The sequence below is a fragment of the Myripristis murdjan genome, chromosome 22, assembly GCF_902150065.1.
Source record: "Myripristis murdjan chromosome 22, fMyrMur1.1, whole genome shotgun sequence".
NCBI lineage: Eukaryota > Metazoa > Chordata > Actinopteri > Holocentriformes > Holocentridae > Myripristis > Myripristis murdjan.
This window is the reverse complement of record NC_044001.1, coordinates 22,645,515-22,657,259: the sequence shown is the minus strand read 5'-3', so window position 1 is coordinate 22,657,259 and position 11,745 is coordinate 22,645,515. Positions and strand designations below refer to the sequence as shown.

Below are 11,745 nucleotides of genomic sequence, written 5' to 3'. Positions count from 1 at the left end.
TACTTCTCTCAGTATTTTCTAACCACTCTCCTCATCACATAGTGACACTTCATGTAGTGACTTCCTTTTCCACACCAATACACATAAATAATAAAACACAGATAAACCCTCAGAGTGACATACTGCTCAGGTTCAGAATCAAAACCAAACTCCTCAGTTCACTCATAGGAACCTCATACAAAGTTCACCTCCTTGCTTGTCTCAAACTGCTTGCAGGTGCGTGTTTTGATACAATCACCAGCACATTAACGCCTCAGTCAAGTGACCCGGGTACATGCAGACAGTTTTTTTTTTTTTTCCCTCAGATTCACTGATGACTCACACTCACTGTGCAGAAAAACAGTGACACCTGAACCAAATAAATAATAAAAACAGTATGCTTTGCCATTCCCTCATAGTGCAAGAAACTGTATCTGTCTGTCCTCACCCGGCACTTTGCCAAGCAGAAGCAGCTTCTCCGAGCTGGCTGTTAGTTGTTAAGCACTGGTCTGGGGTCAGTTTTACCTCCCCCCACTGATTACAAGTGTTTGAATTAGGCATGGGAAAGCTGATCTCTATCCAGCCCTTCACCCCCGAGCAGAGAAAACAAAACGGCCAGGGCATCGTTGGTTGGTTGTCATGGCAACAGGGTGACGGGCGTGTCATTATGGCGCAGAGAGGATGGAGTGACAGCGTGGGCACAGGCAGTCTGGTGACTCTGCTGTGTAGCGTCGACACCGTGGGCACCGGGCAGCGGAGGTGGGCACCGCCGCTATACTGTAGGTGCTGTCCTCACGGATAACACCACCTGGCAACAGAAACACACAGTCACCGGGGCCCTGCTCACATCCCAGATAGACAGATGGCTCAACTCGGCCATCTTTTAATTTGCCGAAACAGATGCAATCCCTTCTTCTATGGTATTACAACATGCTCCCACACAAAGGCTACCTCCCTCTCCTCCCCGCATCCCTAACACTGCCATCGTATTGTTAGCTCACCCTCCAGGTTGATGAGGAAGTTGCCGCTGCTGCGCAGGGCGTCGGGCGGCAGGTCACGGGGCAGCTGGCTGGTCAGGGTGGTCTGCGCCGCCATCATCAGCTCGGTCAGCTGGGAGGAGGTGGAGGTGGGCTCCTCCTGCAGAGACTGGGGGGTGGAGGGCCAACTGTCAACTTTTCAACAGCTAAGAAAAACTAGGACACCATGCATGTGAAGTTTGAAAAATAAATGAATAAAAAAATAACTAAAATTGTAGAGACAAGGCTGAAGCAATATGCCATTTGGTGGATGCTTTGTAGCAAATGATAATGTAATAACTGCTGCAGAATCTAATCATGTGTTTAAGTGTAATTAAAATTGACTGAAAATGCAGTAAAACCTAGTATTACCTGAATTAGTACTATTACATTTTATTCCTTTATCCAGTTGTTATCACTTTTGCAGAACCATGACTGGATATGTCCATATATATCCTTCCATTGTCATACAATTGTAATCATAGAAAGTCATTAAATGTAATTACTTAAAGGCATTGTACAGTTGTTGCATTTACTTAAAGCCTATGAGCAGCTCATTTCACGCCGTGACCTCACCTCCATGAGCTCAAACAGTAAGCCGGGCTCGATGGCGATGGTGAGGTTGTACTGCGCTGCGTTCTTGCCCGGGATGGACGACAGGAAGGAATCCCTGATGGCGCACGCCCCCTCCACCGCCTCCTCCAGTCCCGGCCGCCGCCACACCGAGCTGCTTTTGATCCAGCCGCTCTTGAACAAAGTCTCCCCTCTGCAGAGACAGAGTCATTTTGACATGAAATAGCAGGTAAACACTGCTGTTCCTAATGGCATTAAATAAGCTCCATTTTACAGTAATTAATGTCACTGGTAACATTTGTGTTTACCATGCATTTCAAGGATCTATTACTAACAGACTGTAGCTGACAACCATGACCACTCATATGGAATGATACACTTCTAAAAATGAACTAAGACACCCACGGTCATGCCCAGGTGCGTGCAGGTAAACCTCTTCAGCTAGATGTGGAAGGATGGGAGCGATGGCTCTGGTCACGCCATCCAGGATTTCCTCGAGGACCGTCTGACACGACCTCCGAGCCAGAGACTCTTCTGGATCACAGTAGAGCCTGGAGGGGCGGAGGAGACAGAGAGCAATGAAAAACTGACCGTTCCGTGTGGTGGCTGCATGTTTTTGGTGCAGCAGCGATCCTTCACCTGTCTTTGATGATGCTGAAGTAAAAGCTGGAGAGATCTCTGGCAATGAAGGCTTGGAGGAGGCGGATGGCCCTGCTGGCGTCAAACTCACTGTAGGCATCGGTCACCTGCAAAATACACACAAATACACACACACATATACAAGGTTTGTTGTGTATTTTAAAGCTGCCAACATCTCGGCGTCAAACAAGGCTCTGTGAGATGCACAAGACATACACACACCTTGATGCTGAAGTCGCGGAGCTGGTGCAACATGTACTGGTCGATGTAGTGCATCTCTTTGGGGTCCACAGCCTGAGTGCGCGGGTCAAAGCCCTGCAGGTTGCCCAGCAGGAACTTCAGAGTGTTCCTCAACTGGATGAGAGAGAGACAATGAGGAAGAAGACAGCAGCGAGTCCTCCCTATTCCCTAATAATTACTGTAACAGTTGGAACAGTGAATGTGATTAAATGCTCACAACATGAGGACTGTACACCACACTCAGAAATGTCCTTCTCAACTGACTGTAATGCACAAGGACAGCAAAGCCACTCAGTATGTGGCTGCAGTGCTGGCACCTTGTTGATGCTGTCTCTGGCTGAGTTGAGTGCAGTGGGGCCGATCTGAACCTCAGAGAAGACGTTGGACTCTGCCACCCACCAGCGCAACACGTCTGCGCCGTACGCCGGAGCACCAGGGTCCTGACAGAGAAGTCCAAAAGAGGGGATTACAGAGGAGAGAGAGAAGATGGGTTGTGAGCAATAACACCTGACATTTAAAAGAGCAAGCTGAGGGCTTTAAAGAGATTTAGCAGCACTATTTTTTACTAATACAACCTTGTAACGTTCAACTCTTAAGTAAAAAGTTTTGTTCTAACCCTAACCCTAAAATTTTCACAACCAAAAATGACAAAATTATCAAGATTCTTCACCCAGACCTGGGCAGTTTGTCTACATCCCATCTTACCTTCCCTCCGTTGATGACAGTATCAGGATCCACAACGTTGCCCAGAGACTTGGACATCTTCTCTCCCTTCTCGCTGACGGCAAAGCCATGGACCACCAGAGACCTACACACAAACATTATCATCATGTGGATAAAGCAGGATGAGCTTGCACAGTGTGATGATCTGGATTGTGCCATTTAAACATTTATTTTAACTTTTATTTCAACAGGTTAGTCCCACTGAGGTTAAGATTCTCTCTTCCAGAGGAATCCTGGCCATGAAAGCAGCAACAAAGTCAATTTGAATCTGGAACAGAATTCTTTAAAGAGCTTCTCAGAGCCCATCAGCTGACAACATGTTCTGGGTTTCCAGAGAAGATGCTGGCTGCTCACTTTTGTTCCGTTTTCGTTTTCCATTTCTTTTATTGCACAAGTCAAATGTTCCCCAACACAAGACTGATACTTTTTGTAGGTGTTTTAGGTCCAGGACATTTCTGCCGATGTGTTCCACCTCTTTCACTCCCCACACAGACTATTTACCTTCATAAAACCACTTGGACTACAAACAGCAACTACTCAAGGTAAAAGAGAAATGGAAATGGAAACCAGAACACTTCCGATACCAAAATCTAGTCCCTCGCTAGGATTAGGGCCAGATAGGATGCTGTTTGGTCCAAATCACATCTGTTGCAGACTTTGCTTCACCCTTCCCCAACAGTCATATAAAGCAGCAGTGGATGGGATACTGACTTGTATGGCGCCTTGTTCCTGGCGGCCACGCTCGTGAGCAGCGAGGACTGGAACCAGCCTCCGATCTGGTCCTTCCCCTCCACGTACACATCTGCCCTGGAGTCAGACTCTGGAATGGTGAAGAAAGAAAACAGAAATTTAGTCACTTCTACGCTGAGGCTAGAAGAACTGAGAAACAAAAGCAGTTAGTATCTGAGGTGGCCCGACAGTTCAGGCGACGTTATCCACAGAGGATGGAAAAGTTCAGAAAAGACCAGAGCTGACGTTAGTGAGTGGGGAGCCGCACTGATCAAGAAACGTTTCACAGATCTGAAACTGACCACTGCTCAGCTCCAAAGACTTTGTAACCATGCACTGTGAAAAACAGCTAAAGAACAAGAGACATTCCAGCACAGCCAGTCACTTGGACACTGAGAAGGGGTTTCCCTAAAGCAAAATCTGAGCATCTTATCGTGTTCAAACACTGGGCAGCAAAGTGGAACTGAAGATGCCTTTGGGAAACCAGATGCATAAACATTCCATAATCTGAGAATAAGAGGAGAGAGGGACAGAGAGACACTGAGTTGTATTCATGTGAAGATGGTTAGGTTAGGTTTTCTGTGTAGATAGTTGTTCGACAGACAGGCCAGATGTGCTGCAGATGTGACGTCGCAGGGAAGCACAACAGCCTCCCTGCCTTGCCCGTCACCACCCGGACTCAGCGCAAAGGAAAGGAGTGCAGAGTTTGTGCCGATCCTGGAGAAAGAAAGAGACAAACTGCCACGGTGCTCAGCCAAAACCCTGCATGCCAACGAGAGAGAGGGAGAGAGTGGAGGATGAGGAGGAGAGATTTATCGCTGCTTTCAGGTGCTCCTGGTGATCTCCCACGTCTGAGTAATAATTTAGTTGTCAATACTTCTCACTGCACACTGAAATGCTTTACGCTGGAAATGGAGCCTGTAACAAAAGCAGTGTTTGGTGGCTGCTGGTTTATTTTAGAAACCAAGCTGCACAGAGCTGCTTTGAGCATCTAATTAAGGTTTTTATTCATTTATTAACTAACCAAAGGGCAAACATGGGCGATTCAACTCAACTTGTTCTTCTGATACTTCCAAGAGCATTTAAAGGCAGCAGTGTAGGCAGACTGAGACTGAGAGGGAAAATGAGAGGCAGTCGAGGACAGAGGGAGGTGTGTGGGCCAGTAGGTGGATACTTCAGTAACCTGTGACCAGGGGTTTGCGGAGCGGAGCGGGGAGCCAGCTGAGACGCGACTCCACCCCCTCAGCGTCTCCCTCCTCCTCCTCTGGAAATGACAACACAACCACACACTGCTGTGCTTTACACCAGAACACACACTTCCAAAAAAATACACTGGAAATATATATAAAAACATATCCAATTTAGCAGGTCATTCTCTCTCTTATCAAGTCCTTTTTATTCAAATAAGTAACAAATTGTGACACTAGGCTGAGAGTATTCCACTTGTTTCTTTCTTTTGAGACAGAAACAAAAAGTGCAATTATCAAAGTGAAGTAAAGTATCCATCTTAACAAATTATTGGCTTTGCGTTGTGTTTTAAAGCTGTTACTATTAAAATAAGTGAAAAATAAGCTGTAATAAGCCATTATCTTAAGTGCCATTATCTTACAAACTAATCGTCTGCCTTATCATGCCATGTTTTAGGATAATTAGATGTGTTTCTAGAAAATTAAAACCAGGTGAAACTGCACTGGAAACAGGGGACTTTAATACAACCCATGGCTACATTTTTCAACTTTTTCAAGGAAAACAAGACTTTTAAGACTCAGTGATAAACAAAAGCCCTGTTAAGATGGACAATTTTAACAGTGGGCATAAAAATAGCTTCTTCCAGCTTGTTGTCATTGCTTTTATAATGTTGAAACAGCAATAGCCATTTTGCTAATGAAAACCCTCAGCAAATGAGTCAGCTCTGCTGACGTAGCTCTGCGTGCTAATCCAGCTGCTGCTGTTGCTTACAATACACTTTGCGAGGCAGCTGAATTGGCGTTGCAGACTGCATACGACATGTTTAAGTGGCTTTCTCTTATGTAACACTAATGAAAAGAGACTTAATTAAAGACCTTTTGCAAGATAGAGAGCTAATCACTATTGCTTCAAAAACAACCCTGAACAACATCAGTGGCATTGAGGAGATTGAGTGGCAGCGTTTGCTCAGCGGTGTGAGAAGGATTTACAAAAGTCCAACAACAAAGTGGTCACTTTCCTGTAGACTGTACGCTTGTCTCCTCTAACCCGGGAGCAATCAAACTTCATCAGCATCATTACAGTAGCTTGAAAATAACAATTAACATCTGTTGTTCAACTTAAGGTTTTATTACATTTGAAGCAAATGATTTCTTGGCTGTCTTTTTTGCAGAGCTTCATTCCCCAATAAGCAAAAAGATCCACAGACAAAGCAACACCTTCAGGGCGTCTCCAGCTCAAGACTGAAGTCAAACGCTGACTGTGTGTTGAAACTTGGGAACAACTTTAGTCACAAATGGCCAACTCTGTATCCTTATTTAAACTACCATCGGACCGGGCAGAATCTGTTCGTGCTCTATTCTATTGTTCATGCGCCAACATACCTTAAAGGAATTCAACAATTTAATGCAAATGCACGGTAAAGTTTCCTTAATATAGATACAGAACACCATGGGTTGCATTTAGCCGATAAATTAAACTGAATCTGTGCTAAAGGGGATGCAGGAGCTGTGACAGCCAATGAAACAAAGGACTGGATTTCTAATAAAGCCGTCTCAACACGGAAAGTTAGGACAGCCTGACAGATTTCAGGTTTACCTTCTAACACGGCAGCCCACGACGCTCCGCTGTCAAACCAGATGTCCAGCACGTCCTCTCCACGAACGTAGTCTGTCACCGGACCTGCTTTACTCTGACGGGGACATACAGAGGGACACGTCAGCCACAGAGCGAGAGTGGATTTATGAACCGCATGTTCAAACTACACTTCAGCTGACAGGTTTTAGAAGGCTGCAACAATTGTATTTGGACTGAAACTACCCCAAACTTTTGCGCTGACACTCAGTAGCTTAAAAATTTCACTGTATTTCTGCCAACAAAACCACCAATATTCAGTGTTTCCAAAAGCACTGCATCCTTGACTAGCCTGTGAAAGAGTACGGATCGCAGACGTAATGATAAATATTCAAGAGCAAAATGTCATATTTGCATCAGCTGTAATTAAGGGATTCCCAAAGGCGACCACACACTTACCTTTTTGAGCACCTCTGGTGGCAGCAGAGTCTCCACAGGCAGCTCCCACCAACAGTCACTGCCCTTCTCTTTGAACAGCTGTGCTATATGGGACACTGTATGTCTGCAGAGGGCAGAAGAGAGACAGCATCGAAAATCTCTCTCAAAATGTGCGGGTGCATGCGTTTGTGTGCGCTGCTATGCATGTAAGCCCGTTAGTGCGTGCCAGTGTGTGTTCTGGTTCTGCTCACTTGTTGATGAGCGGCTCTCCGCTCTCTTTATGGTAGAAGACGGGGATGGGAACGCCCCAGCTTCTCTGTCTGGAGATGCACCAGTACGTCCTTCTGTCCAGCATGGCCAGCAGGCTGCTCCTCGCCGACTCCGGCAGCACACGCACCTTCTGCAGCACCTCCTGGAAACACACACACACACACACACAAGCAAAATGATGTCGCAGCTTTAAAGAGATAAAAAAAAAAAAATGAGTGAGGGAAAGCACAGCTCTTCTTCTGCTTATTCCATAACGACATTTTACCTTGGCCTTGTCTTTGAGCGAGGCGGTGTTGATGAACCACTGTTTACTGGGCCTGATGACGACGGGCTGCTTGGTCCTCCAGTCGTACGGGTAGCTGTGCACACAATGCTCCTCCTTCACCAGCGCCCCGCACGCCTTCAGCATGGAAATGACTAGAGCAAGCAATTCCACACATAAATAAGCAGAGAGTCCAGAAACAGAGCTCAAACAGACACAGACCAAACAAAAGATGAATGTATTTCAGATATGCCGCACCACAAACGTTAAACATACCTACACACACATATGCATGGACTCTATCGGGCTAATGGACTTTTCATATGTGATTTCCACCCTTTCACATAGTGACACACACACACACACACAGTTTGTTTCACACACACTGTTTGTACCTTTATCTGTCCCTTCTCCCATCACAAACAGATTTTGCAGCTCAGGGCCAGCCAGTTCATTGAACTTGCCCTCCCCATCCACCATACACTCCTGTGCAAAAAGCATCACACACACACTCTTTACTTCAACAAGAGTAAAACAACTGCAGAACAACAAATTCAGTGTCCAACACAAACAGAACACTTTGGATCTTGAATTGTGCCACCACTTTTGACATTTGCTTCCATGATAAATTAATTTCATAACAATGGGACTTGGCAGATATTTTAAATGTACATTATAAACGATCTAGTGAAAAATGCATGACTGCTGCAAATAACTGTTTTTTTTTTTTTTCTTGATTCCTGAAAAGTTTTTCCCATGGCTCCACAACATAGGGTCATTTATTTTGAAAATAACGCATGGAACGTACCACAGAAAGTTTAAACTGTGAAGCAACACTGTAGTCCTCCATGCCATGTGCTGGCGCTGTGTGGACCAACCCTGTTCCCTTTCCCATAGTCACATGATTGGCCGGCAACAGGGGCACTTCCTTGTCAGGAATGGTGGGATGTTTGCAGATCCCGCCCTCAAGCTGGGAGCCTTCAGAGGGGAAGACAAGAGTTAAATGTGGATTTAACAAGGCCAAACAGAGAGAACATGTGTGACGTTGTATCGTGCGAGGGGGTGAGCGCCAACCTGTGACAGTGCCAACACTCTCCAACTCCGTGCCCAGTAACACTGCCAGGCTGGCTGCACGCTCGGTGGCCACCAAGAGGAGCTGAGAGTTGTCTGCCCTCTTCACCACCGAGTACCTGCAGACAATAACCACAGAGCTGACAGACACCTACCACAAGCAACGCGGCACATGACAGCACCACCGCACTACATCACAGAAGAGGTTTGGTGGTTAGCACAGATTAAATGCCATTTTGTGGCAAAGGTACTTACTGGGCATTGGGCATGTAGCAGACAGCCTGGTTGGCAGGGATGGTCCAAGGCTGCGTGGTCCACACCAACACAGAGATACTGCCCACGTCTGCCCAGATACACAAATCAAGAGAAAAACGAACCCAATAACAGTTAGAAATGTGTTATCCTGTGCAAGGTAAACTGTGCATTAAAATAATCTGGATTATGCCTATGTGTTACCTGCTTCTGCCAGTTTAGGCGGCAGTGTGCCCAGGGGGAATGTTGCGTAGATGGCCGTGCTGAGGTGCTCAGGGTTGTACTCCAGCTCTGCCTCTGCTAGGGCCGTTCTGGAAAAATACAGAAAGATGGGACTGAAGTACACAGTGAAAACAGAAGAGAAGAGAAGAGAAGAGAAGAGAAGAGAAGAGAAGGGAAGAGAAGGGAAGAGAAGCTATTCAAACTCAGACATAATATAGGTGTGGAAACTCAGTACCTTGATGAAGGAGACCAGAAGACTGGCTTGTAGTCCTGGTAGATGAGTCCCTGAACAACAACACAATGGGATCAACATGTTAGCACACCTACACTGCTCTGTCCAGCAGCTGCATATATCCGAGCATACAGTCCAGCTCCAACTAACATTTATGACACAATGTTAATGTTAGCCACATGAACAAATAAATACTCTTCATGAACCAGGGAGGAAAACAGCAACTGAGTCAGTACCAGTGCAAAAAATACTACAAAGGCAGTACATGAACACTGTGCACCTTGCTGTGCATCTCCTGGAAGACTTTGAGCTGTGCAGCCTCATACGTTCCATCGAAGGTGTAGTAGCAGTTGTCCCAGTCAGCCATCACACCCCAGCGCTGGAAAGCAGCTCTCTGACGGGCTATGGCCCGCTCCGCAAACTCCCGGGCTGGAGGAAGACAATGCATTAAAAAAACAACTAAAACCCACGCCTGACAGGTACTAATGTTGATCCCGTTTTCCGTTCCTGTTCACCTTTCTGTCTGATCTGTAGAGGAGTGAGGCCACTGGTTCCCAGCTCTCCCAGGGCTTTCAGCTCGATGGGAAGGCCATGACAGTCCCATCCCGGGATGTAGTGCACCTGCCTCCCCCTCAGCATCTCAAAACGATTACGAATGTCTTTCAGGATCTGGATGGACCAAAGCAGCAGCACAATTTAATCACAGGGTCTAAGAATTGAGTAACTGCAGAAGTAGCTTAAGGACAATTTTGAAGCTTTGCTGATGTTTATCTGCAACTACCACCAGTTAGCATAAACCTATTTACAGGTACATCACCACTCAGCCTCTTTTCAACAATTACAACATCCATTAAATCACAGGTTAGGTTAGCAATTGCACTGCAGTAATTTCCATACTGGTAAGATATAACTGAAACTGTTAATAATATCATAGATCACCTTATTGAGTGCATGCCCAACATGAGGATCTCCGTTGGCATATGGGGGTCCATCATGAAGGCAGAACTCCTTTTTGGCTTTTCTTTGCCTTTGCCAGGAGTACAGCTCTGCAAATCCACACTCCTACATTCACACAGTGAATTGAAAGGGAACCGCTGTAAATCCACACAACACAAAACACATCATGCACACTGAGCTCGCTGTCTGACCTTAATGCTCACTTGTTAGTTTAGCATTTGCTCGGTGCAAATAACTTGACACTGACAGACACACAGGGCTAGAGGGTGTGGCACTCACTTGGCTATTATCCAGAGATATTTCTCGTTAAAACATTAAAGATAGCTTTCACCCCACAAATGCTAGGTGGTGTGTGTGGCGCTATCCCTAATCAAGTACTTACACAGCGGTCGTTATTTAGGTGGAAGGGGCGTGTTGGAGTAACAGCCCTGACGATTTTAAAAGTTGCTATTTTAATCCATTTTCTACTGTTTGACGTATTGGATGTATGCCGATTAAAAGAGTGTGGTTTAACGATTTAATTAAGATCTTGAGTCAAGTTTTACGCTTTGTGTTCAGCTAAAAACACACTAGACAAACTTAAAAAGTCAGATATTTCAACGGAGTTTCGTATGACGCTCTGCTGGGGCTACGTCGCCCTTGCCTGTTTACTAGATTCTTCTTACCCGCTGGACCTCCAGTTCCCGGTCCAGCAGCTTCTGTCCCGTCAGTTTCATGGGGAAGTCAGTCCGGGGGAGGAGCACACTGTCTCGGTACTGTCCCTGGGCAGGTCCCGCTTCTGCAGGCTGGGCATTGCCCTCACCTGAACTGACACCGTGACAGCGGCTGGAGCTGAAGGAGAGAGCGGGGTGGAGGAGGCCGCTTCCCCGGTGTGACCTCCGTCCCCATCTCGCTACCGCCTGAGTAACTGTCGAAACTCGGCAAAGCAGCATGGAGAGGCGAGGGGACCTAAAGTACCAAAAGTAAAAAACACTACCTACTTGTTTCTATGTTGTGCTTGCTTTAATAGCTCAAGTGTTATGTATTTCCAAACTCCGGCTAACGCTATGTTTCTCCCGGAAGAAATGAGAGAGGACAACTACGGAAACGCAAAGAGGACAAAATGTTACCGTGTTCGGCGTTTTGCTATTTGTGCCACTCATTTGCCACAAGGGGTCAATATAAACCAACCACATCTACACAACATCTACACGCAGAGTTCATTGTGAGAAAGTCAGAAGATTAATGTCACTTTTTATTTTGAGATAAGGACACACGAGTATTTTAGATTATTCTTAAGATGGCTCTCTCACTCTGCATGCCTGTGTTTCCCAACAGTGTCAGCAGTCACTCAGCTGATCCCACCCAGCAGCATGAGGGTCCTTCAGGTGTATTCATGTGTG

The 11,745-nt window shown here is 46.1% G+C and overlaps 1 protein-coding gene across 3 annotated transcripts; it reads right to left on the bottom strand.

Annotated features, from left to right (window-relative positions):
- Positions 1-219: 219 nt before the first annotated feature.
- Positions 220-11,436, bottom strand: iars2 (isoleucyl-tRNA synthetase 2, mitochondrial). Of its 3 annotated transcripts, XR_003930364.1 has the most exons (24): positions 11,029-11,436; positions 10,346-10,468; positions 9,922-10,075; positions 9,687-9,835; positions 9,410-9,459; positions 9,157-9,263; positions 8,956-9,043; positions 8,704-8,819; positions 8,438-8,607; positions 8,025-8,115; positions 7,633-7,784; positions 7,349-7,509; positions 7,119-7,221; positions 6,684-6,777; positions 5,083-5,163; positions 3,882-3,990; positions 3,153-3,255; positions 2,765-2,887; positions 2,430-2,561; positions 2,208-2,314; positions 1,974-2,119; positions 1,572-1,761; positions 981-1,125; positions 646-787 (listed from the first exon to the last, which is right to left on the bottom strand). XR_003930364.1 is itself a non-coding variant. In XM_030082023.1 (23 exons), the coding sequence occupies exons 1-23, from the start codon at positions 11,293-11,295 to the stop codon at positions 645-647; spliced, it is 3,027 nt and encodes a 1,008-aa protein (XP_029937883.1). In that variant the 5' UTR covers positions 11,296-11,436; the 3' UTR covers positions 220-644. The 3 variants fall into 3 exon arrangements, 1 of the variants encoding a protein (XP_029937883.1); XM_030082023.1 differs by lacking the exon at positions 5,083-5,163 and having other exon boundaries at positions 220-787; positions 1,970-2,119; XR_003930366.1 differs by lacking the exon at positions 5,083-5,163.
- Between the last annotated feature and the right edge of the window lie 309 nt (positions 11,437-11,745).

Excerpts from the sequence above, each read along its gene's own strand:
- iars2 (XM_030082023.1), bottom strand. The coding sequence starts at position 11,295 with ATGCTGCTTTGCCGAGTTTCGACAGTTACTCAGGCGGTAGCGAGATGG. Across the intron at positions 10,076-10,345 it reads TTGGGCATGCACTCAATAAG|ATCCTGAAAGACATTCGTAA; the intron begins GTGATCTATGAT and ends TGGTCCATCCAG. Across the intron at positions 8,820-8,955 it reads TGCTACATGCCCAATGCCCA|GTACTCGGTGGTGAAGAGGG; the intron begins GTAAGTACCTTT and ends TATTGTCTGCAG.